This window comes from Palaemon carinicauda, chromosome 20 (genome assembly GCF_036898095.1).
Source record: "Palaemon carinicauda isolate YSFRI2023 chromosome 20, ASM3689809v2, whole genome shotgun sequence".
In the NCBI taxonomy this organism is placed as follows: Eukaryota; Metazoa; Arthropoda; class Malacostraca; order Decapoda; family Palaemonidae; genus Palaemon; species Palaemon carinicauda.
Genome location: NC_090744.1, coordinates 73,108,494 through 73,135,993, shown reverse-complemented (window position 1 = coordinate 73,135,993; position 27,500 = coordinate 73,108,494). Strand labels below are relative to the sequence as shown.

At 36.2% G+C, this 27,500-nt stretch overlaps 1 protein-coding gene across 1 annotated transcript in view; it reads left to right on the top strand.

Moving 5' to 3' along the window:
• Positions 1 to 27,500, top strand: part of LOC137659513 (solute carrier family 23 member 2-like) — a 122,090-nt gene that overhangs the window by 54,552 nt on the left and 40,038 nt on the right. Inside the window, 3 exon segments of the mRNA XM_068394389.1 lie at positions 22,567 to 22,724; positions 23,364 to 23,566; positions 25,948 to 26,074. Coding sequence (XP_068250490.1) covers positions 22,567 to 22,724; positions 23,364 to 23,566; positions 25,948 to 26,074 — 488 coding nt within the window.

The window sequence follows — 27,500 nt, the reverse complement described above, 5'->3', positions numbered from 1 at the left end:
TCAAAGGCTAATTGCATCGATTCCAGCATCCAAGAAGATTAGTTAGTTTCACTCTTTTCAGATAGTCAAGCGATAAAGGCGTAGTTCCAAACAGATACTATTAATTGGACAGTTTTATTATTATTATTATTATTATTATTATTATTATTATTATTATTATTATTATTATTATTATTATTATTATTATGAAATTTGTAATAGTAACATATGGAACGAAACAGGGTCCTCTAATATTTGAAGCAGCCGTCCAGGGAGTAGGAAGATATTTTGTCGAATACAAGTACATATGTTAAGTAGATAATGTTAAGCCATTCATGATACAAACAAAAATACGCATTCAGAATCAGCAGTTTATTTATAAGTAAAACTAACATGCACAGGCACTCAAGGGCAGCAAAAAGCATTAGGGAGATGGCAGTAAGAAAAAGAGTGTGGAGAAAATGCAGGATAAAAGGAGATGAAAGAACGGAGGGAAGCAAATTATAAAGAAGGGAACGAACCTTGATAAAAGGAAAAGAGGGACCGACGAGATTAGGGGAAGAAATGAAAATTGAAAAATGCCGAGACAAGAAGGGGAATAAACAAGGTAGTGAAAAACGTGAAGGGATGATAATGAGATGGTAAGACAAAAAAGACTATGGAATCCGTCGAAGGGTTGGCACTAGAAATGTCAACTTAATACATTTTCATACCATGGACAGATTGAGTGACAAATGGATTGATAGACTGACGTGTGGAAATCGATTGGTAATTAGATTTACACATTCACAGCTGAAATATTAGTTACCTACCCCTTGAGATACTGCCGCTAGAGAGTTTTGGGGTCCTTTGACTGGCCAGACAGTACTCCATTGGATCCTTCTCTCTGGTTACGGTTCATTTCTCCTTTGCCTACACATACACCGAATAGTCTGGCCTATTCTTTACATATTCTCCTCTGTCCTCATACACGTGACAACACTGAGATTAACAAACAATTTTTCTTCACCCAAGGGGTTAACTACTGAAATGTAATTTTTCAGTGGCCACTTCCCTCTTGGTAAGGGTAAAAAGAGACTCTTTAGTTATGGTAAGCAGCTCTTCTAGGAGAAGGTCACTCGAAAGTCATACCATTGTTCTTTAGTCTTGGGGAGAGCCATAGCCTATGTAACATGGTCTTCCATTGTCATTGGTTAGAGTTCTCTTGCTTGAAGGTACACTCAGGCACACTATTTTATCTTATTTTTCTTTCTCTTGTTTTGTTAAAGTGTTTATAGTTTATTTAGGAAATATTCATTTCAATATTGTTACTGTTCCTGAAATATTTTATTTTTCCTTGTTTCCTTTCCTCACTGGGCTAGTTTCCCTGTGAGCCCCTGGGCTTATAGCATCCTGCTTTTCCAACTATGGTTGTAATTTAGCATATAATAATAATAATAATAATAATAATAATAATAATAATAATAATAATAATAATAATAATTGTCTGAAAATGTGCAGGTGAGGAACTGTAAAAAAAAAAAAAAAAAAAAAAAAAAAAAAAAGTAATTAGTGTTTTTGTTTATTTGGATTTTCTTTTATTAGCGTCTCCTCACACACAAAAATCACATTCATCTTACAGGTGCTAAATCTGATTTTAAGACCTTGTACAAAATATTTCTTTTATCAGTATCACATCGACCTTCCCAAACACTGCTCTAATCACCTAGAAAAAAAATACATCAGGCCTTCACAACATTTGTTGAAACACTAGCTGAAACACCTTCAGCATACTTCAAATATCGATTAAAAGGTTTCATACATTAGCTATTGAACTACTTCATATTAGTACTATTTGATAGGAATACTCGTCAGTTTCATAATAGGATACGCGATGAAGGTATAATTTCATGAATGGTTTCGCATTGTTGGAGGAAGATTACCTCATAGAGGCCAAACTATTCCATGGTCTGTCATTTTGATGGAGTACAAGACTCTCTCTCTCTCTCTCTCTCTCTCTCTCTCTCTCTCTCTCTCTCTCTCTCTCTCTCTCTCAACCATTGCCTTCCTTCTTCTTGTTTGAGATGTAAACGCTAGTCATTCAGTTCATGTGTTGAGGCCTCTATCACTGCATTACAAGAGAGAGAGAGAGAGAGAGAGAGAGAGAGAGAGAGAGAGAGAGAGAGAGAGAGAGAGAGAGGAGAGAGAGGGAGAGAAGGAATTTTAGGACGTTCCATAGTTTGTTGTTAGGACTACTACAAATGGTTGATTTTATTGAAATAATAGATAGCATCATTCTAATATTTTGTTCCAGTCATGAAGCGTTCGTAGCATTTCAGCATAAAGTTAGTATAGACTCGAATAATCATTTCACTAAAGAGGAATATAGAAAAAAGGCTAAATCTTCGATGGAAAGACCACAGTATCATCTTACGTCATTTTCAAGAATTTAACCGTTAACATTATCTTTCTCCTTTCTGCTACAGGTATAATAATTATCACGCATTATCTATTTTATTGTAGCAAACTTAACGATACATTTGTTAGTTAAATCCGTGTCAGGCTAAAACAGACAAATGCAGCATGGATATCGGCCGTTTGGTGCCAATTTTGAATGTAAGACCACAAGAAAATGTCTGCCATAGAACCAACCCCTTAAACAGCATTTAAAGAAACACGAACAGTAAAGGACTCCTATTACACGGATGGGTCACGGGAGCGCCCTCTCACAATTCCCGCCTCTGATACGTGAAATTACCCTTAATGGACGAGAAGTTTTTCCTTTACCGTCTCGGTCGGCCGGGGTTTGATCGGTGACAGGTTCTCAGAACTCGAGAGTTTCTCCGCCGGGATTTTCTATCCAAACTTTCCTAATTCCGCTTAGGCTCTCAGCCACCGTCTACAAGAAAGAAAAAAAAAGATATGACATCTCAACGTGTCGGGCACGCACGAGGAAACATATGGCCATAAGATTTTTTTGGAAATTTCACCTTTATTTATTCATTTCTTCGTTATCTACATATTTAAGCATTTATTTATATTTACCTATTTACTAACATTTGTATAAAGTCATTGTTTACTTAAGATATCTCTTCAAATATCTTACCATTTTTATTACCAGTCAGTGTACAGTATTAGTCACAATGCATTACTTAAAAGAGGCAGAGAAAAGCATGAGTCCAAATTCTCAAAGGGAGTTGTGGAAAGGACTAAAGGAGCTTTCTGCTAGTTACTACTATCCAGTAGCTTGCTCTTCCTTCCTTTAGTTCATCATTTCTTTTCCCTGGTTTATGCCTCGATGTCTCTTATTCTTTTTTCTCTTCATTTTTCTATTCTTTCCCTTGCCAGCATAATGGATTTTCTTTCTCTTTTCTAAATAAGTCCTAATCTTTTCTAATGTACCCTTTCCCTTTATACTTAATTCATGTGGGTTATTCTTTCCTTTTATTCGTTCCCTTTTGTGATTAATGTTTTACATTCCAATACCTTTTTTAGTTTATTCTTTCCTTTTCTTGGCTTTCATTATCTGGGTTATTCTTCTCCTTTTTAAGTTTATTCATTTTTTCCTCTGCCAGTTTATTTCTTCGCTCTTCTTTTCCATTTGTTCTCTCTTCTGCTATGTGCTATTCTTTCCAGTTTCTATGTTATTACCTCTCTTTATCACTTCTTTTGTCTTTTATCAATGTTTCCTACCAATGTCATTGTAATGAGAATCAAAAGAGACATGTATAGCTTGTCCTTTTCATCTATTACCCATATCTGTTTCCAGCAAGACCCAATATATAAAAATAATTGTACTACGGCAGGGGACCCTCCTTTATACAAGTTTGATTATAGATAATGGCTACCTCGGTGGCGTTAATCTTATAAGACACTTTTTCTGTTGATCTAATTTTCTTCTTCTCGACAGCATTATAATTTGCCAGTAGCAATGCTATTCCCATTCTTGGAGAGGATATACACTCATCAGCGAATGAATGAGTTCTGTAAATTAAAAAGTGTACGTTTGGACATAAGGTTATGTACGAAGTCCAGGGGGGTTCCAGTGTTCGGTGATCGATTTTCCTGGTCGTTTTTAGGTGTGAGGTCAAGTTGTAACGCGTTTCAAGAAGTAAGGTATGTCTGCTCATCATCAAGCTTGAAGTCAAACTGAAAAATTATTTTTTTCTTTCATTTGTTGATTGTCCAAATTTTATCCGAACGGGGCCCTTTAGACAAGATTCCCTAGCCCCAAGCGTTGTCAATATACTAGAGAAAGAGTGTACTCACAGAGTAAATCTTTTGCTCTGCCTATAAAGCAGCAGTGATTTTGCTCAACCAAAAGACATTTGTTGGGTATGTGGCTTGCCCTAAGAGCACCCATAGCATGCCCAATTCAGGAACCGAAGAGAAAAGTTTTAGTAGCAGGGAATAGTGGTATAGCAGCAAGTCCCAGTGAGTAGAAGAGACTTGAAGACGAGAGAAGGATTATAAGTAGGAGAGAATAGAAATATTTTCAAGTTAAGAACTTGTCCCTGCTCAAGGGGAGGTGAGACGGAGGGATTTGGTTGGAGGAAAGAGAGGATTTGACTAAATAATTGAAGGGAATTGGGGACATTAAAAAGGGATAGAAAACGGGTGAAGAGGTGAATGGCAATGTGGATCAGGTCTTAAAGGAACAAAGTATCAATTTGGTGAGTGAGGGATGGAGAGGATTGGGACGAAGAAGGATTAGGGAGGTGAAGGTGCTGGAACAGTAAGGATAAGAGGATCAGGAGTAGTGGTAGCTGTAATATCAGAATCAGGAGTAGAGGTGACTTGGAGATCAGGATGAAGTGTAGAGGTGGGTTGACGATGAAGTCTCTGGCTAGGAATTTTCTGAGATTTAGGCAGTTGTGATGGTGGTTGAGGTGGGTTTGCTGGTGAGTTCAGATTCTCCGGACAACTCTTATTCCAAGTGTGGTGAGAGAGAGATTTGGGATAACTCAGTCAGTTCAGTTGGCCTTGCTTGACAGCATCAATGCACTGTTGCGTTGAGTGCTGTGATGTTGGCTACAGACTGAGCAAATGTTGGGTTCTCTGCAGTGTTCATGGTGGGGGCCATACCATAGGCCACGGTAGCACCGAAGTGGCTCAGAAATGTAGTCCTTGACGGGGAAAGTTCCCCATATTCCCTAATCAAAGGAAGGTGGAAGGGACCAATGATCTTGTTGACTGGAACTACATCTCAGTCCTTGCAGCATTCTGCACTAGCAATATTGCTGAGAGAGGTGGCTTAAGATAGAGGTATGTTAAGTAATATTATTATTTTTATTATTATTATTATTATTATTATTATTATCATTAGTAATAATGATTATTATTATTATTTCTCGAAGCATTTTAAATGTTATAGAGGTAGTCGTAGTAAAGATCTGGCAATAATTTTAGTCTTCTGGAAGCGTTTTAACCATTATAGATGTTTTCTGAGCAAAGATATGGTGGTAATATTAGTCTTCTCAAAGCATTTTAAACGAGAAAAAGCTTCCAGGTTTTAAGTCATTTAGATGACACCTATAGTTATATGGATTTTCACAAACAGTGCCCTTAATCGGCGTTAGTAGGTTCGTACTTTCGTGATTAATTTTAGTGCAGCCACCTTTGCCAGCGGATCTGCGGGAATCGCCTCACGGGTGGACAGGTGGGAGGATTGCCTATCCTAGCGGGAGAAGCCTCGGCCGGCTCCCCTTTTTCCCTTCCCTCCACGGAAGGACTTTGACCCTTATATATATATATATATATATATATATATATATATATGTATATATATATATATATATATATATATTAACTGGCTACCTGTTTATGATGACTTTCTTCTGCTTTGTGACTGGATCAAGGAGCGCTAGGAAGAACTCAGTCTGAAGGAGGCTGACACTTTCTTGCTCATTGGGGGTGAGAATGAAATCCCCCTTCATGTTTGGTCGAGATGAGAGATTCAGTTTGGAGTTAGAAGATGCAAGGGCAGCAACTGCAGCATTCAGTGATACGCTTTTGGTAGGCTCCATCTTGAATTCAGGCAGAGGTGAGGATGATGGAGGAGAGCTGCAGATCGTATGAGTGGCTTCATTCAGTAGCTGGGGGAGGCAGTCCGTACAGTTGCAGTCTCGGTGGTGACTTCTTTCAGAGCCGAGCAGGACATAAACAGTAGATTTCTCTGTTTCTATTATTATTATTATTATTATTATTATTATTATTATTACTAGATAAGCTACAGCCCTAGTTGGAAAAGTAAGATGCTATAAGCCCAAGAGCTCCAACAGGGAAAAATGACCCAGTGAGAAAAGGAATTAAGGAAATTAATAAACTATCAGAAATATTGAACAATTAAATTAAATATTTCAAAAACATTAATATCAAAACTGATATTTTATATATAAACCATAAAAATACTTATGTCAGCCTGTTCAACATAAAAACATTTGCTGCAATTTTAACTTTTGAAGTTCTACCAATTCAACTACCTGATTAGGAAGATCATTCCACAACTTGGTAACAGCTGGAATAAAACTTTTAGAAGACCGTGTAGTATTGAGCCACATGGAGGAGAAGGTCTTACTATTTGAATTAACTGCATTTCTAGCCTTGCGAACAGGATGGAACTGTCCAGGAAGATCTTAAGGCAAAAGATGATCAAAATTATGAAAAATCTTATGCAACATGCATAACGAACTAACTGAACGACGGTGCCAGAGAATGATATCTAGATCAGGAATAAGAAATCAAATAGACAATGATTTCCTGTCCAATAAATTAAGATGACACTTAGCAGCTGAAGACCAAACAGGAGAACAATATTCAAAACAAGGTACAATGAAAGAATTAAAACACTTCTTCAGAAGTGATTGAACACCGTAAATCCTAAAAAGACGCTCTCAATAAGGCATTTTTTTTTTTCTACAATCAAAGAGGACGCAGACCTAATGTGTTTTTCAAAAGTGAATTTGCTGTTGAGAATCACACCTAAAACTTCAAGTCATACATAGTTAAAGAAACATTATCAATGCTGAGATCTGGATGTTGAGGAGCCACTGTCCTTGACCTACTTACAATCATACTTTGAGTATTGTTAGGATTCAACTTCATGCCACATTATATGCACCATGCACTAATTCTAGTTAGATTGCTATTAATGGATTCAGCATCCCCAGATCTATTTTCAGATGGGATTGATACAAAGAGTGTAGCAGCATCTGCATATGCAACAAGCTTGTTTTCTAGGCCAAACCACATGTCATGTATATATAGTATTAACAATAATGGGCTAAGAGCACTACCCTGAGGAACACCAGACATTACATTCCTATACTAACTATGGTGCAATCTATTATTTAAATATTCTATAACAATGCTAAAAAATATACACCCACTCTCAACTGCTTGAGTTTGAAAACAATTGGTGTTCTGAGTAAGCAGTTAGATCTAAGCTCCTCTACACTTATCAGCCACCTCCAAAGTGTCCGGAGTCAAAAGATAAAATCTGTTTTCAACATAAACTATTAAAATCCGTGCAATAATATGCTAATAAATTAAAAACGTTGGTGTTCCCTTAATCACTCAGAAAGACTTTAATCTAATGATGAGACACACTTGCAATAAAAGGTATTGTAAATTTATTTCCCAGAAAATTATAGTAACAACACAGCTCAGAACTAGATCATACAATCGATTGGTCAAATGTTTGTACATCACAGTACAACATTAATATAAACTTTGGAACAAAAAGAATAATTTACTGAGTACAAATGGTTTCCTTAGAAATATTCTTTTTCCAATAACATGGTTAATCTGCTAAAAATCATACAAAATGATTATGCAAAAACTGTTTATATAATGAATGTGTATCTTTAGGTCCCGTATAAATAGTAGTAAAAAGGGTACAATGTGTTTATCCTTTCACAAACACTGCTTCTATGCTCTTAAATGGGAATAATTCTCCTTCATCTTCTGACTTTACGAAATGGTGTCACTGTCTTCAGCAATCACATCTTTGGCTTTAAAGTCTTTAGTATCATTTTCTTTATTCAACGTGACACCAACTTCATCATCAAGACTCAATGACTTCTCAGTTGCAGGAACTTTTACGGGCGTCTCTAGATGAGATTCCCCAACAAATTTCTTTTCCCACTTGATGCCTTTATGACCTTTAGGGCCTCTACGGAGAGACCAGCTTTATTCATCAAATGAACCTCTAAATTGAATTTCGTAGAAAATCACCACCCACAGTATTATGTGAACAGCTTATTCCTTCTATGAGTTTTCGTATGTTACTGAATCCTTCTCTGCAACGCAGACTATAGCAGAGAGGAGTGAACTGGACGATGTTGGTTAGACAGGATCTGAGGATCAATGTGTGAGCAGTGAAGTCAGATGACGGCAATACTAGGCAGCACGCAGGTGGAGCCAAAGAGAGCAGGACAGGGCTGGATACAGGTTGGTTTGAAGAGGGAAGGATTAGGCTGAAGGCAGGTGGTTCTGGAGACGGCAGGACTAGGCTGGAGGCAGGCGAGTCTCAATACGGTTGGATTTGGCAAGAGGCAGGTGGTTCTGTAAAAGCAGGTCTGACCTGCAGATGGGGTTTAGCTGGAAGCAGTAGAGACTTTGGAAGAGTTGACATTCTTCTTACTGAGAGATGGGGCTGCAATAGCCTGTGTAGGATCAGTGGCAACTGGAGAAGAAAGGTCAGCAAAGGTAGTGGACTGTTCTGCCTGTGTAGAGGTGGTACCTCTTCTTGGCAGTGATGTTGAAGAAGAGAGCATCATGGTACAGGTTGCAGTTGTCGCACCTGAACAAGATCTTGTGGTACTTGTCTTCCAATTCAAAGCAATGTCCAGGTTGACACACACATAGAGAAAGTTATATTCTCTAGTGGTGAAATATCTGTGGCAAGCCATGCAACCTTCACTGTCTGGGTGGCAGAAATCCTGGCAGGGGATGTCAGTTGCCTTGTAGATCGTCCTACTAATGAAGGTGCGGCTGTAAGAAATGGCGAGTTGGCAGTCGGAGGCCTGCTGGGGTGAAACTCTTTTGGTGTTCCACTGCAAGTTTCGGCTGCTGGCTGAGCACATAGTTCCAATCCTAGCAAGGTTGAAAACTTCAGCCAGCCATGACAGGCAATGACGAGCTGAGAAGAACGCTGATAGGTCTTTCTTTCATAGAAGCTGTGAGACCACTGTAAAAATTAAAGGCTTTTTGACTCTATTTTTATGAATCTGGGTAGGTCTTAATCCGGGCAGCAAGTTCTCATTGGTTGGGAATGCCTTTCAGGCAAAGGTGTAGCTGTGCCGGGGGGCATCCTCAGGGCTGAGCGATGAGCCAGATGATCGGTCGCAGGACTGTCACATGTGCAAGATTCTCTGTTAGAGGAATCTGCTCTCCAATTGGCTGTGGCATTCGCTGGGAGAGGATTCGTTCCAGACAAGCTGTTGCTCCCATCATTGTCCAAATTGCCGCAGATGATCGTAGCAGGGGGTTGGTGCTCCTTTGGTATGTAGATGGGGTTATCCTACTTGATCAGTAGGGCCACCAGAATTCTAAGCCTCCTGATGTTGGGGACGCTGCCTATGATTTCAGTATTTTTCCTGTGTTCCAGCAAAATGGAACTATTGTGAGTTTGTTTCCAATGAGCCCTAAGAGGACCGTTTGCTATGTCTAGCATTTTGTTTTCTAATTATTCAAAATGCACCATTTCAATATATGATTTAGACATATAATACCTTCATTATATAAAAAATTTTAAGTCATTTGATCAAAAATATTTGGATTTATTAGCCAAAATCATATTTTTTTTTTTAATTTAGGTCCATTTTTCTCCACTAATATGACAGCAATCGTATTGAAAATAATACCATCAAAACTTCTTTATAAACCAGATCATTCTGTGAGACATTTTCGATTTTCCTTTTTCTTTTTTTAACCCTGGATAGGTACGGTCCTCGGACACCCCTTTAAGGGTATACTCGGACGCGAACGACCCCGACGCCAAAAAAAATTCTTGAAAAATCAGTTTTTGCAGTAACCTCCTTTTTTCTTTTGCCAAAAAAAACTTCAATGAATGCTTAAAACAACTGTATAGATAAATACTACTCATCTGCAGAAAAACTATTTATTATAAATATTTTAAAAAATTAAGTAGAAAAAAAAAAGACCTGACATAAAAATTCATAAAAAAAAAGTTTATACATATATACACAAATCCTTTTAGGAATTGATTCTTGAATGTTTAGGACACATCTTGATGTATTTTGGATGAAGTCAGACCCATGGAGGTGAAGATCTGAAATGAGAAAAAAAGGGTAACTTTTTTTGGCCAAAAAAATTTGTCCAAATTTCATGAATTTTTTTGGGTACCCAAATGAAATAGGAAGTGGCTAATTTTTTTAGGGAATAAACATATGTTATCCTAAAATAGAAATATGTAAAAAAATCTTCATTATTTTGTAAATTACATTTATATCAGGGGCCATATCTAAAGGTAATTTTTTGAGTACTTAGAAATTCCGTAAAAAAATACATATATTTAATATATAATATGATATTTATGCAGGTAAAAATATACCAAAATATCACAAATTCTATAGGGAACAAGAATATATATAGATAGGGCAGCTTACGCTTCAGATATGTCCACAAAATGGCCGCCAACCACACTGACTCAGACTCCCTAATCTGCCACTTGAAATGTAGGAAGGGTATGTCAATTTCAAGGTGTTATTTACTAATCTAATTATTATTGGATATGCATAAAAATTGTATGGTGGGTTGCTGGATAATTGTCGATTATTTTACGACTATAAAATTGAAATTCTGACCCAAAAATTTTTTTTTGAAGGGAAATAAAATCGAAAAAAAAAATGTAAAACAATATTTTAGCTAAAAAAATTTGATGATATTCAATAAAAAAAAAGTAAACAAAATTTTCCGACAAATAAACATCTAGAGGAATCATTACTCTGTGATAGTTCCTTAGTACGTTGTAATTTTGAAAGAATTGGGAAAACACGAAAAAATGGCAATCACCGGAAAATCGAACACATACCTATATATACGCCATATCTGGCTAAAAAAAAGATAGGCATGGGTAGCCAGATCATCTAGAAACACTTTCCAACACTATAAAAATATAAGTTTTGCGACACTACTTGCCAATTCCTTACGGTAACATGACTAAGCAAAAAAATGCAAAACAAATAAAAAATGGGCACTCGAGGAAAAATGGCTAACATTCTAATATACGGCATTTCAGAAAAAAAAAATTCAGCCACGTGCTAGGCAAACCATCAAGGCACATTTTCCGACAAATAAACATCTAAATGAATAATTACTCTGTGATAGTTCCTTAGTACGTAATAATTTTGAAAGAAATGGGAAAAAACGAAAAAATGGCAATCACAGGAAAATCGAACACATACCTATATATACGCCATATCTGGCTAAAAAAAGAAGATAGGCATGGGTAGCCAGATCATCTAGAAACACTTTCCAACACTATAAAATTATAAGTTTTGCGACACTACTTGCCAATTCCTTACGGTAACATGACTAAGCAAAAAAATGCAAAACAAATAAAAAGGGGCACTCGTGGAAAAATGGCCATTCTAATATACGGCATTTCAGAAAAAAAAATTTCAGCCACGTGCTAGGCAAACCATCAAGGCATATTTTCCGACAAATAAACATATAAATGAAATATTACTCTGTGATAGTTCCTTAGTACGTAGTAATTTTGAAAGAAATGGGAAAAAACGAAAAAATGGCAATCACAGGAAAATCGAACACATACTTATATATACGCCATATCTGGCTAAAAAAAAAAATAGGCATGGGTAGCCAGATCATCTAGAAACACTTTCCAACACTATAAAAATATAAGTTTTGCGACACTACTTGCCAATTCCTTACGGTAACATGACTAAGCAAAAAAATGCAAAACAAATAATAAGGGGCACTCGCGGAAAAATGCCCAACATTCTAATATACGGCATCTCAGATAAAAAAAAAGACATGCACGTGTTAGCCCAACCATCAAGGCACACTTTCTAACACATAAACATGAAAAAAAATCAATAATATACGGCAATTCCTTACTACGTAGTAAATTTTTACAAATATTGAAAAAAAACAGAAATTGGCAACCGCAGTTAAATACCCAATATACCAATAACTACGTCGTATCTGACAAAAACAAAATCACGCATGGGTAGCCAGATCATCTAGACACACTTTCCAACACTAAAAAAGCAAAAGTTTTACGACACTATTTCGCAATATCTTACGGAAAAATGACTTGGCAAAAAAATGAAAAAAATGAAAAAGGGACACTCGCGGTAAAATGCCCGACATTCTAATATACGACATCTCAGATAAAAAAAAAGACATGCACGTGTTAGCCCAACCATCAAGGCACACTTTCTAACACATAAACATGAAAAAAAAATGAATAATATACGGCAATTCCTTACTATCTAGTAATTTTTACAAATATTGAAAAAAAAACAGAAATTGGTAACCGCAGTTAAATACCCAATATACCAATAACTACGTCGATTCTGACAAAAACAAAGTCATGCATGGGTAGCCAGATCATATAGACACACTTTCCAACACTAAACAAGCAAAAGTTTTACGACACTATTTGGCAATATCTTACGGAAAAATGACTTGGCAAAAAAATGAAAAAAAATGAAAAAGGGGCACTCGCGGTAAAATGGTCCTCGTGGTGATGAACGACATTTTAACTAAAAAAAAAAACATGCACATGGTAGCCAAACAATCCACCAAGACTTTCCACAACTGATAACCTATACAAGTTGCACCATTCTACGACAATTTCATAATACGTAATAACTTTGATAATTATGCAAACTACCCTAGAAGGGTAAACTCGGACGCGAACGACCCCGACGCGTCTCAGAAATCGGGGAAGGAGTACAGCTACAGCAATGCACATCTGGACACTACTAGAGCGTGTAGGGGAGACACCTCCTGCAGGTCGATCACCCACAAATTCAGTCACGGGGGTGAGTCACGTGAGAAAAACCTGTTTTTTTTTGACGCTCGGGGTCGCAAACAACCCACCGTACCTATCCAGGGTTAAAGATCTTTTATTAATTTCTGCATCAAGACGCAAAATAATCATGAAAAAGAGGAAAATCATATTTCTGTCACATAAAATTGTAGGATTTTCATTCTTCTTTTCATTGATATCTTTCTCTCTAAAATTGAGTTATAAATACCAGAGAAAAATGTACCAAAGTTTGAATAAGTATGCTTTTGAGTTATGAGCTTCCAAAGATTTGCTGTACATTGCTTTTTTCCTAGAAAAATCAGAATAACATTATTATGATAATCTTACTTTTACTTTTATTGTTTATTCCTACATGAAGGCTTCCTAAACGAGGTATTTAAAGCCTAAGTTTACTATTACACTTGGCTTAACCCTGGATAGGTACGGTCCTCGGACACCCCTTTAAGGGTATACTCGGACGCGAACGACCCCGACGCCAAAAAAAATTCTTGAAAAATCAGTTTTTGCAGTAACCTCCTTTTTTCTTTTGCCAAAAAAAAATTCAATGAATGCTTAAAACAACTGTAAAGATAAATACTACTCATCTGCAGAAAAACTATTTATTATAAATATTTTAAAAAATTAAGTAGAAAAAAAAAAAGACCTGACATAAAAATTCATAAAAAAAAAGTTTATACATATATACACAAATCCTTTTAGGAATTGATTCTTGAATGTTTAGGACACATCTTGATGTATTTTGGATGAAGTCAGACCCATGGAGGTGAAGATCTGAAATGAGAAAAAAAGGGTAACTTTTTTTGGCCAAAAAAAATTGTCGAAATTTCATGAATTTTTTTGGGTACCCAAATGAAATAGGAAGTGGCTAATTTTTTTAGGGAATAAACATATGTTATCCTAAAATAGAAATATGTAAAAAAATCTTCATTATTTTGTAAATTACATTTATATCAGGGGCCATATCTAAAGGTAATTTTTTGAGTACTTGGAAATTTCGTAAAAAAATACATATATTTAATATATAATATGATATTTATGCAGGTAAAAATATACCAAAATATCACAAATTCTATAGGGAACAAGAATATATATAGATAGGGCAGCTTACGCTTCGGATATGTCCACAAAATGGCCGCCAACCACACTGACTCAGACTCCCTAATCTGCCACTTGAAATGTAGTAAGGGTATGTCAATTTCAAGGTGTTATTTACTAATCTAATTATTATTGGATATGCATAAATATTGTATGGTGGGTTGCTGGATAATTGTCGATTATTTTACGTTTATAAAATTAAAATTCTGACCCAAAAAATTTTTTTTGAAGGGAAATAAAATCGAAAAAAAAAATGTAAAACAATATTTTAGCTAAAAAATTTGATGATATTCAATCAAAAAAAAAGTAAACAAAATTTTCCGACAAATAAACATCTAGAGGAATCATTACTCTGTGATAGTTCCTTAGTACGTAGTAATTTTGAAAGAATTGGGAAAAAACGAAAAAATGGCAATCACCGGAAAATCGAACACATACCTATATATACGCCATATCTGGCTAAAAAAAAAGATAGGCATGGGTAGCCAGATCATCTAGAAACACTTTCCAACACTATAAAAATATAAGTTTTGCGACACTACTTGCCAATTCCTTACGGTAACATGACTAAGCAAAAAAATGCAAATCAAATAAAAAGGGGCACTCGTGGAAAAATGGCCATTCTAATATACGGCATTTCAGAAAAAAAAAATTTCAGCCACGTGCTAGGCAAACCATCAAGGCATATTTTCCGACAAATAAACATATAAATGAAATATTACTCTGTGATAGTTCCTTAGTACGTAGTAATTTTGAAAGAAATGGGAAAAAACGAAAAAATGGCAATCACAGGAAAATCGAACACATACTTATATATACGCTATATCTGGCTAAAAAAAAAATAGGCATGGGTAGCCAGATCATCTAGAAACACTTTCCAACACTATAAAAATATAAGTTTTGCGACACTACTTGCCAATTCCTTACGGTAACATGACTAAGCAAAAAAATGCAAAACAAATAAAAAGGGGCACTCGCGGAAAAATGCCCAACATTCTAATATACGGCATCTCAGATAAAAAAAAAAGACATGCACGTGTTAGCCCAACCATCAAGGCACACTTTCTAACACATAAACATGAAAAAAAAATGAATAATATACGGCAATTCCTTACTACGTAGTAAATTTTTACAAATATTGAAAAAAAAACAGAAATTGGCAACTGCAGTTAAATACCCAATATACCAATAACTACGTCGTATCTGACAAAAACAAAATCACGCATGGGTAGCCAGATCATCTAGACACACTTTCCAACATTAAAAAAGCAAAAGTTTTACAACACTATTTCGCAATATCTTACGGAAAAATGACTTGGCAAAAAAATTAAAAAAAATTAAAAAGGGACACTCGCGGTAAAATGCCCGACATTCTAATATACGACATCTCAGATAAAAAAAAAGACATGCACGTGTTAGCCCAACCATCAAGGCACACTTTCTAACACATAAACATGAAAAAAAAATGAATAATATACGGCAATTCCTTACTACGTAGTAATTTTTACAAATATTGAAAAAAAAACAGAAATTGGTAACCGCAGTTAAATACCCAATATACCAATAACTACGTCGTATCTGACAAAAACAAAGTCATGCATGGGTAGCCAGATCATCTAGACACACTTTCCAACACTAAACAAGCAAAAGTTTTACGACACTATTTGGCAATATCTTACGGAAAAATGACTTGGCAAAAAAATGAAAAAAAATGAAAAAGGGGCACTCGCGGTAAAATGGTCCTCGTGGTGATGAACGACATTTTAACTAAAAAAAAAAACATGCACATGGTAGCCAAACAATCCACCAAGACTTTCCACAACTGATAACCTATACAAGTTGCACCATTCTACGACAATTTCATAATACGTAATAACTTTGATAATTATGCAAACTACCTCAGAAGGGTAAACTCGGACGCGAACGACCCCGATGCGTCTCAGAAATCGGGGAAGGAGTACAGCTAGAGCAATGCACATCTGGACACTACTAGAGCGTGTAGGGGAGACACCTCCTGCAGGTCGATCACCCACAAATTCAGTCACAGGGGTGAGTCACGTGAGAAAAACCTGTTTTTTTTTGACGCTCGGGGTCGCAAACGACCCACCGTACCTATCCAGGGTTAAGAGTGTATGAGCTGCCAGCAGCATCACATTGTTGCCAGTGTTTTAGTTAGCATGTTTCAGCTTTGTACTCTTATTCATGTTTCCCTCTCGGTTCTTTTTTCTTGCTCTCTGCTTAGTTTTTGTTCTTTCGTTGACCTTAGGTAACATTGGCCTTGCTATAAAGTTCACGAGGATGTTGTGAAAACATAATGTACATACGAACTGCAAGTAAACAAGCACACATGTATCATAACTTTTATGTCCTTTGAAACTGTGGCTGGTCCTCTCGTAGATTATAGTTTGCGTTCACACTACCCTCTACTAATGCCTTCCATCTCTGCCAGATGCACGAGATTTCGAAACATAGGTGAAAAATCGCTAATATATATGCAAAAATAAACACACAAAGACGATTCTGTCAAACTCAGTCATGCAGACGATGCAGTAAGAATGACGTCATCATTTAAAGACCGCTTTATCTTTATTATTTGTAAAAATAATTTGCTGAAACTTCTGGAGAGCATTTACGGTATGTTTCTGCATGCATAGAAACAATAAAATGATTTTCAATTTTTTAAAGTAATGTCAAAGACCATAGCGGACGGTCCCCTTAATGGCTTCTTGCTGTACATGACAAGAGAGGAGTTTAGAGAGCTACATGATTGTCATCCCAATGTAGCTGCCGGGGCATCGTGGGATGGTACATTGGTACCAGTAGACCAAATTTGTTCTTTCAGACTCCTGCTGGCTTATTTTTCATGACCAAAGTCTTGGTTTTGGCATTTTTGGGGGAGTAGAAACCACAAGGGAACGTTTCCTGAAATGAGAAAAAAAGTATGTTTTTTTGGCCAAAGAAATATATCCTCTTTTCAACATTTATTTAGGGTAGGTAAATGGCAAATAAAATAATGATCATAAGTTATCATAAAGGTACAAACTTACAAAAACCGGAAAAATTATAAGCTATTTCATAAAAGCATATGTGGTAGAAGAGATTCACAAACACTTTAAAACAATCCTTTTTTATACACGACTAAACACTACTGCACATTCGATAATTATATAAAAATATGATATCTCGCAACTTACCTGATTTAGGTATTGATGGGTCAAAGCTCGACCTAAGGGTATCTCAGAAATAGCACAAGGAAAATAGCTGGGATGAAATGTGTCCTGGCCCGACTGCTGAGAACACTGAACTGAGGTCTCGCAGGTTGATATCACTTGCAACCCAATATGGACGAAAAATTATGGCAAATGTTTTTTTTTTTTTTTTTATCTCGGGTCGTATACGACCCACCACACCTAACTAGGGTTTAAGTAAGTGACTTTCTCATCTTATTGGTAGTTACTATGCATGATTTCTTTTTGGTAGATTTTATGTTGTTGTGCTGGTCATATCACGCTAATCTTCCCCATACCAGGTGTCAATGGCTTTCTTGATCGCTCAGTTAACCTACCTGTTGGGATAGCCGTTCTTCACAAGGACCTGTGATTCTCAATCCATTTCATCATAGTAGCCTTCCAGGAGGAGTAGTGAGAGAGAGCCCTCTTCACGAAGCACTTGATGGAGGAGGCCTTGTATCTAGCAGGGCATTCGTTGTCACCGTTGAGGTAAAGCCCAAGAAATTTGCAAAAAGGACTCCCAGGGGTGATCCAATGGCAACACCGTCCTTTTGAAATATTTGTCCCCGGTAGGTCGTGGAGGGAACCTTCTTTGTTCATATATCCAGGAGCCTGTGGAGGGTATCTCCCTGGCCGTTGAGGCGTGGTGTCGCAGGGTCCTTGTACACTTGGTCCATCATTAAGGCGATGGTCTCCTCCACAGGTAATTTGGTAAACAGAGTCTCAACGTACAAGGAAGCAATGACACCCTCACTCAAGGATCCTGTAATTGTTTCGAGAAATTTGGCAGAGGGGAAAACATTATAATTGTTTAGGATATATGGAGAGAGGAGGGAGTTAAGCCTTTTTGAGATCTCTTACATGGGGCAGGGCATTGACTTATAATAGGTCTCAGTGGGTTCTTGGTCTTGTGGGTCTTGATCCTCCCGTACAAGTAGCCAAGACCGTAATTCCCTGTAACGAGTAGCCAATGGGTGGTGTTCATGGCTGTGTTAACAGCTTCAGTCATCCTGTTGGCCTCTCTTTTGATGTCTTCAGTAGGATTACGAGTGAGACGCTCAAATTTTGTTACCTCCACGAGAATACTGTCGTTTTTCTTTTCTAGTTTCTTTTATGTACAGGGTTAATTCATTTGCTGATGAATGTATATCCTATCTAAGAATGAGAATAGCACAGATTCTGTCAATTTATGTTGCTGTTGAGGAGATTAGATGAATAGAGGTGTATTATAAAATCAATGTCATTGAGACAGCCATTATCTTCAATTAAACTAGAATATTTGTATTAGTTATAAAGGTCATAGTTAAGTATCTTTATTTGATCCTGCAATAAAGAAAATCATTATTTAGACCAAGAAATTTAGCTTTCATCTTGCCTATTGTAAACGTCCTTTCCTGACATTCTGCTATACTGGGCTTCGAGACCCGATCAAGCTTGATAGTTTCTTGTTGTGTCTGCAACCTCCCCATCCTTGTGAGAGGAGGGTTTTGGGGAGCCTCTAGGTCTACATCCTGAGTCATCAGCAGTCATTGCCTGTCTCTCCCTAGTCCTAGCATAAATGGAGAAGGGCTTCAGGCGCTGAGCATATGTTTATATGGTCAGTGTCTATGGCAGGGGTTTGCAACCTATGGCACTCGGGCCAGACTTTGCACGAGAGGTGCTTGTGTATGGCACGGCATTTGATTTGGAGGAGCAAAGAAAATCCTGAAAAAATACTAATAGAGAGAGAGAGAGAGAGAGAGAGAGAGAGAGAGAGAGAGAGAGAGAGAGAGAGAGAGAGAGAGAGAGAGAGAGAGAGAGAGAGAGAGAATGTGTACAGTATTGTGCAGTATTACTTTTATATTTATGGTTTAAATTATTAACTTTATGATTTCAGTTATTGTATATCTCCATCTATATATGTTTCCTCTCCTATGACATGTGCCGGTCAGCACAAATACAATTGTTCATACCTTACTTCAGGATCAAGTAATTTCGCCGATCAGGTCAGATTGACTGAGTATGGTCCCTTTTATAATTCTTTGAGATCTAGATTAAGGTAGCAGAGTATGGTCCCTGTTGTTTCAGTGAGTCCTTAGCCCTCTTAGGTAATATTCTTTCTAGTTATTTGTTGCCCCAGCTACCGCAAAAAAATCAAATGGACAAATGACTTTGGATTTATTCAGCAGAATGATCATGCTGTGTGTGATCTCTGTTGTGAAAATGTCATGTGTTGCACATCGAGTGTTAAACCACACTTTGAAACAAAAGAAGAACAGGCTTTCAAGGATAATGCTGACGAAGCTGGGGTGATTAAGAAAGCAGTAACCCTCTATTAGAAACAAAGTAATGTGTTCAAAAACTTGAATACTAGCAAAAACAATTAAACTGAAGCTAGCTACAAACTAGCTTTGTATATTGCTAAGCATGGAAAGACTTTTACAAATGCAAATTTTCAAAAGCATCTTTCCTAGAGTGCTCTGATGTTTTGTTTGATATCATATCAAACAAACAAGTTATCATCTCATGGATAAAATACATGTTTGTCTCAGATAGAACCGTGGAGAGACTTATTTCTGAATAGGCTGATAATGTAAATCAGCAGCATTTGGTTGCTTTAAGAAGTACAAATGTGTTCAGTGTGCACTAGATGAAAGCGTGTATATCAATGGCATTCCCAGCTTGGTAGTTTTTACCAGGTTTAGTGACACAGAGGTACACGAGATGTGTTGTCCTAAACCTGTGAATGACAATACCAAGGAAAAAGACAAACAGAAGGCATTCGCTGACCATTTTGAGAACAGAGAAGATATGGGAAAGATTTTTGCTATTACAACATATAGTGCTCCTGTTATGGTAGGAAAAATAAAGGCTTTACAAATGGTTGATGATAGAATTGGGCAATCCATTTTTAAATTGCACTAAATAGTTCATCAAGAAAATTATTTTCACACATTAATCACATTTTCAGCTCCCATCGTACCAGGCTTACAACGGATCACTCGGGGGTTGTGTGAAGCTCAAGGTGTCCATATATTCACCTGGAATTTGAATTTTGGCATTTGAGAAACAAGGGCAAGAATCTCATTCATATGTGGAGGTATAAACTTGAAATATAAGATAATTTTGTTACGACGAATACTAAATGCAACAAAATTATTACATTCGTGTTATGCATGTTCAGGAAAATAAATTATAATTAAAATGGTTACTACATAATGAACAATTTTAATTCAAATCTTAGCACTATACAGTATATAGTGCTAAAAAATAGCAACTGGCACGCGAGGTAGGAAAAATAATGGTATTAATTATCAAGTGGCACATTGTCTTCAAAAGGTTGCCGACCCCTGGTCTATGGCATTGTCACTGTCCCTTGTCTCTGCTATTTATGAGCCTTCTTTGAAAAAGACTTTCAAAAGATAAATTTACTTTAATTATTGAAACAGTTAATCTTATTTACATGAAATAAAATGTACATGAACGCTAATAATTCACTTTCCCTCTGCTGCCACGCATTGGATCACCTATAGTTCCATTGACCTCTTTATTCTAAATCACTTTACATCTCATTTCAAGGATGATTTCATTCCAAAATGACTCGTTACCACTTGTTTTAATTGATATTGTAACGAGGGGTACTATTTTGGAAATCTTCATGAAACCAAAATATTTCAATCGTGTTCATAGTCTACAGTAAGCCAATGTTTTAGGAGAGTTTTACCAAAGACTTTTTGTATTTACCTATTCCTTTATGCTTTTAGCTCTGTTTGTTGGTTGATATTCATTCCCTAGTTACTCATGGTTCTTATTTATCACTCTTTTCACTTCTAATAGCCAGGCCTTCTCCATCACGAGGCTCGTAGTATTGAGCCTCGTGATGGAGAAGGCCTTCTCCATCATGAGGCTCAATACTACTCAGTACTCTAGAAGTTTTATTCCAGCTGTTACCAAGTTGTGGAATGATCTTCTTAATCGGGTGGTTGAATCAGTAGAACTTCAAAAGTTCAAAGTTGGAGCAAATGCTTTTTTGTTGACCAGGCGGACATGAGTCTTTTTATAGTTTATTTATGACATATTTGTTTTTGATGTTGTTAATAGTTTATATATGACATGTCTGTTTTGACGTTGTTACTTATTTTAGAATGATTTATTGTTAATTTGTTCTCTTCATTTATTTATTTCCTTATTTCCTTTCCTCACTGGGCTATTTTTCCCTGTTGGAGCCCCTGGGCTTATAGCATCTTGCTTTTCCAACTAGGGTTGTAGCTTGGATAGTAATAATAATAATAATAATAATAATAATAATTGTGTTAACTTTCTTAATTCAATGGGAGAGCTATATGTAAATAAAATGTTAAGCATATGTTGTTATAGGACCTGTGATGAAGTTTATTTTTACATATTAAATGTTAATGTTGATATAAAAACATTGTAATGTTTTGTAACTCAGAGATGTCGCTGAAATCTAGATCAAGTATTTCAGGATATTTTTCATAAATTATTCTAAGTTGCCACTCACCAGGCGTGCGTATTGTGGGATAATCTTTCAGGAATTTTCATGAACTTTATTGAAAACGGCTCTAGGAGTCATATGCAGTATAAAGAGGAGTTAAGGGGAGACTTGATTCGTTTTTCTCCGACCTAACATAGCTCTTGTGGAGACATTTCTTAGACACTAGCTGTGATACTGTTAAGTTTCTTCCATTACTTCAACACTGCTTATATATATAGTAAATAACAAGGAAAGCTTGGAAGATTGAAAAACATCAGCTGATGTGTTCCTATTTATCATCTTTTATATCTGAAATCATGACCTGGAAAATCTTTCAAAATTTGGAGCAGAGTTTCGTTGTCATCTATCTCTCACTTCATAGCCACTTATATAGCAAAGGCTTACATCACCTTCCGGTGTTTTATTAATAAATTGGTAAACTGTGAGCATTTTGTGATTTTTTTTAATATTGCAAATACTTATATCTTATCTTAAAAATAGTTATTGTTAATGACTGCTGACTAATATTTTCTTTTGCTGATACTGTTTTGTTATTTCCTTTGTTTAATCATTTCTTACGTAAATAAGACATTGAAGTAGATTTTACATAATCTACGTTGTCTAATAGCAGACCCTAGCAGGGTGCTTACTTCCTAACTTGACAGCCTATTCCAATGCTTCTTCAATAATAATAATAATAATAATAATAATAATAATAATAATAATAATAATAATAATAATAATATCTGTTTTCCCTGCTGCAGCATTACTTGGCTATGATAGGGGGGACTATAGCCACTCCTCTGATCGTGTGTCCGTTCCTGTGCATGTCGGAGGATGACATCGGCAGAGGATATCTCGTTTCCACGATCATTTTCGTCTCCGGCATCATTACGCTCCTACAGACAACCTTCGGTATTAGGTACAGTATATCTCGAAAGAACTACCTGTTGTCCTAGAGTTAACACATGGGAAAGACTATCGCATAATGAATACATACGTACGGTACATATATATGTGAGTCATTTATACATACATAAGTAAGTACATATACAGTATACAGTATATGTATTTAAATACGTATATATATATATATATATATATATATATATATATATATATATATATATATATATATATATATATATGTGTGTGTGTGTGTGTGTGTGTGTGTGTGTGTGTGTGTTTGTGTGTGCGTATGTGCGTGTGCATCCGTCTCTTATATAAACATGGATACAAATATAACCATGAGAGAGAGAGAGAGAGAGAGAGAGAGAGAGAGAGAGAGAGAGAGAGAGAGAGAGAGAGATATCGCATGTTTGTTCTTAATAATTTGGCAGTATCTTTATAATTTTCATGATCAGTTGTTCACCAGTAGATCAGACGACGTCTTCTTTCAGTAGTTGGGGCGATGCTTTCTCTAATTCGCGATGCCAAAATGATTCCGAAATCAACGATGAAAAATATGATTAGAATGAGAAGAATGAAATAGGAAGAACAACTGCTGTATTTAGCAACGGATCGCTCATGCAACGCTCTCAGACCCTACTACCCATTGCAGACTCCCGATCATCCAGGGAGGGAACTTCGCCTACGTGGTTCCAGCGATCACCATCGCCTCCACCAGCTTTCCCTCCTGTTCCACGTTGAATCTGGCCAACATGACGCACGTCGAAAAAACGGAACAATGGCAACTCAGGATACGAGAGTTGCAAGGCGCCATCACCGTATCCGCTCTTGCTCAAGTGTTAGTCGGATTCACAGGTACGTAATTGATAAATCATGGTGTGGACAGGTGAGGGCTGGATACTGTTATGTGGACTCTCTCTCTCTCTCTCTCTCTCTCTCCTCTCTCTCTCTCTCTCTCTCTCTCTCTCTCTCTCTCTCACTAGTAAACGCAATGACGTTTAATTCCTGAGCTGAGACGGACGGGGAATGGAGCGTCACTGTAGGTTCCATGAAAATTTATTACCAGTTTGTTGACTTCATTTTGATCTTGGAGTTTAGTAGTTTTTATATGAATCACATTGGGTATGGATAGAATAGGAAGAAAGACTAAAATATTAACAACCTTATGGAATCAATACTTAGTCAAAATGTACTCTTTTATTATGAAGTGACAGATCAGTTCAAGAACTTCATGGTTCTAAAGATTGATGGTTGTCTTTAATACCAACATTTTGTTTCTTCATATTAGAAAATGTGTTTTATGCACTGTTTCCTATATACAGACTTTAGGGATGCCGGTCTGTGTCTAATAATTATATAAAATAATGAGAGAGAAAAGTTGCACATTCTTTTCCTGAAACTCTACGGGCAACTTCAAAAAAAAAAAAAAAAAAGTCATTTATAATGACTATTTTTCGGCGATCAATCAGTTTTGAAGAAGTGTTTTAATTCTTTCATTCTACCTTGTTTCGAGTATTGTTCTCCTGTCTGGTCTTCAGCTGCTGATTCTTATCTTAATTTGCTAGACAGGAACTTACGGTCTATTAGATTTCTTATTCCTGATCTAGATATTAATCTCTGGCACGTCGTTCAATTAGTTCATTATGCATGTTGCCTAAGATTTTTTATAATTCTGACCATCCTTTACATTCAGATCTTCCCGGACAGTACTATCCTGTTCGTAATACTAGGTATGCAGTGAATTCTAATAGTCAGGCCTTTTCCATCATGAGGCTCAATACCATACAGTAATCTAGAAGTTTTATTCCAGCTGTGACCAAGTTGTGGAATGATCTTTCTAATCGGGTAGTTGAATCAGTAGAACTTCAAAAGTTCAAACTCGCAGTTGAACAGGCTTACATAAGTCCTTTTATAGTTTATATTTGAAATATCTGTTTTAATGTTAATGTTTTTAAAAATTTTTATCTTAATTTTACATTACTTCTTATATTGTTTATTTATTTCCTTTCCTCACTGAGCTATTTTTCCCGATTGGAGCCCTTAGGCTTGTAGCATCATGCTTTTCCTAATAGGGTTGTAGCTTAGCTAGTAATAATGATAAAAATGATAATAGATTTAGTTAAAGTTGAAGTCTTTGTGGTGAAAGATAAAAAAAATAGCTGTTGATCGTTTGAAATAAGGAAATAAAAGATATTATGGATTATATCTTGATTAATTGGGAAAGGCCTCCAACAGCCTCCCTTTGAAAGAGCCTGAATAGTGAGCAATGAATAGATTAAAAATTAGGCCTTCGACTAAAATCTAAAAGAAAAATAATAGCCAGTCAGGCGAGGCAGCCATGATAGGATGTTGGCACGAATAAAAAGGTGGGCACACCTGCGTCCAACTCCCGATGTCACGATGTCAACAGATGAACTTCCTAAATGACTGTCAGGTGGTACTCGAACACAATACTAGTCAATAAAGGCAGCCAACTCCCAAACAGAAGGGAATGAAAGAATAGTATATGAAATATTAACTAATGCGTTAATAGTCATTAATGTTACATATAACAGAAATAATGCGTAACGTCGCATTGGAAGAAATATTAATTATTATTGTAAATATATTTATGAAATAGTTATGGAATTTTACATCACTTTAGATTCGAATGGTAATCATAATAGAAATATTATCATAAAGAATTAAAAAAGCGTAAATTAACGGGAAAAAACATATGAAATTATTAGACAGCAAAAAGATAAATAGAAAAATTTGTAAAAAGAAAGGCGTTGTTAATTGATAAAAAGCACGAAGAAAGAATAGTCTCCGGAAAACATGAAGAAAATCACTGACTTAAAAAAAAAATGGAATCAAATTATTGTAATGAAAAGAAAAAATATATTGAAAATAAACTAAGATTAAACAAATATGCTAAATAAAAATAAAAGATAAGTTGTAGGCCATACAGAAAAGCGAAGCTTGAATCTGTTTAATGATATAATTTTCAGGTTCCAAATTTTATAATGGCAAATGTTAACGAATGCATCATTGTATATGAATGTTCATATTAGCCATTTCCGCTTGATTCACATAATTAGTCCTTCACTTCAGATATGAAGTAATTGAACACAGAATTGGAAAATGAGACGAGGATAAAGATCTCGCAGACTGAAGGACCTAAAGAATGTACCAACATGATTTTAAGTTCATTGTAATAAAGGTGGGAATACGTTAATTGGTTTTGCTTGTTTCAGGTTTGGTGGGCGCTTTATTGTCCTGGATAACACCCTTATCCATCGTTCCCACGGTGACCCTTTTAGGCCTTTCTCTGTACGAACAAGGTGCCAAGCAGGCAGCTGGATATTGGCCCATCTCATGTCTGTAAGTTTTTTCTCCATATTTAAGAATTTGCTTTTTTGTACAATGGGAAAAAATGAGATAAACACGGAGATAACTATGGGCGAGGCAAAACGCTGATGGAAATAAACATTGACACCTCATATACACTATAACCCCCCTCTCTCTCTCTCTCTCTCTCTCTCTCTCTCTCTCTCTCTCTCTCTCTCTCTCTTTCTCTCATATATATATTATATATATATATATATATATATATATATATATATATATATATATATATATATATATATATATATTTATATATATGTGTATATATATATATATATATATATATATATATACATATATATATCCATGGTTGCCAACGGTTATACTCGTATAAGTGGATGAGCAAATTGGTGTAGTAATGTGAGCTTAGAGTGTGGAAGAAATGCAAACCTAAATCCCGATGAAGTCACTGCCAGCAGGGTTTAGGATTGGGTTTAAAGCGATGTACAACCGTCTCTTCAGCTTTTACTTCTGATGCCTGCCGGCTGATCTTACTAGAATTTGTAGGGACCGGCAGGGGTTACTTGCCTTAGTTAGATAGGCACTTCGCATCACAAGGAGCTGGCTAGGCTTTGATGTATCTAGCCAATCAATTCTCTATGGATTTAGTCAGTTATGGAAAGAGAAGAATGGCCCCCAGTCCCGGTCGTAGCGTGGTGCTAAGAATCTCTTGGTTTCTAAATACAAAAGAAAAGATGCAAATAGATAATTGGAATGTTAGAACTATGAATCAAAGTGGGAAGTTACAGCAATTGGAGAGTGAATTTATGAAATATATTTTGGATATCTTGTCCCTAAATGTTGTAAGGGGGCTGGTAATGAAACTTTATGCCAGGGCCATATATATATCTACTCAGAGAGATCAGATGGAGTTTGAAGAGAAGGGGTAGAAATGATGATGACACCAAGAGCAGAATAGGCATTAACTGAGTGGAGAGCTGTAAATAGTAGATTGTTACTAGCAAAGTTTAAATCAAAGCAGTGTAATATGAGTATCCCCAAACAAAAGATTCCCCTGAAGAAAGGAAAGACGAATATTTTGAAGAACTGCACAGTGTAATAGATGATAGAGAGCTATGAAAATTGTGATTGGCGACTTCAATGCTAAAGTTGGAAGAAATAATCAAGGTATAAAGAATGTGATGGATTTCGAGGGTCTTGGCGAAGTTGCAATGAAAATAGTGCACATTTCATAAGTTTCTGTTTGGCAATCAATCATGTCATTGGAGGTACTATTTTTCAACACCATGAGACAATTACAAAAATCAAGTAGATCACTTTGCCATTCAGAAAGAGAGAAGGAGGACTCTGAAAAATGTAAGAAGCTGTAGAGGTGCAGATATTAGTAGTGATCACCAGCTCCTCATTGCAACACAAATTAAAAATGAATGCACCCAACAGA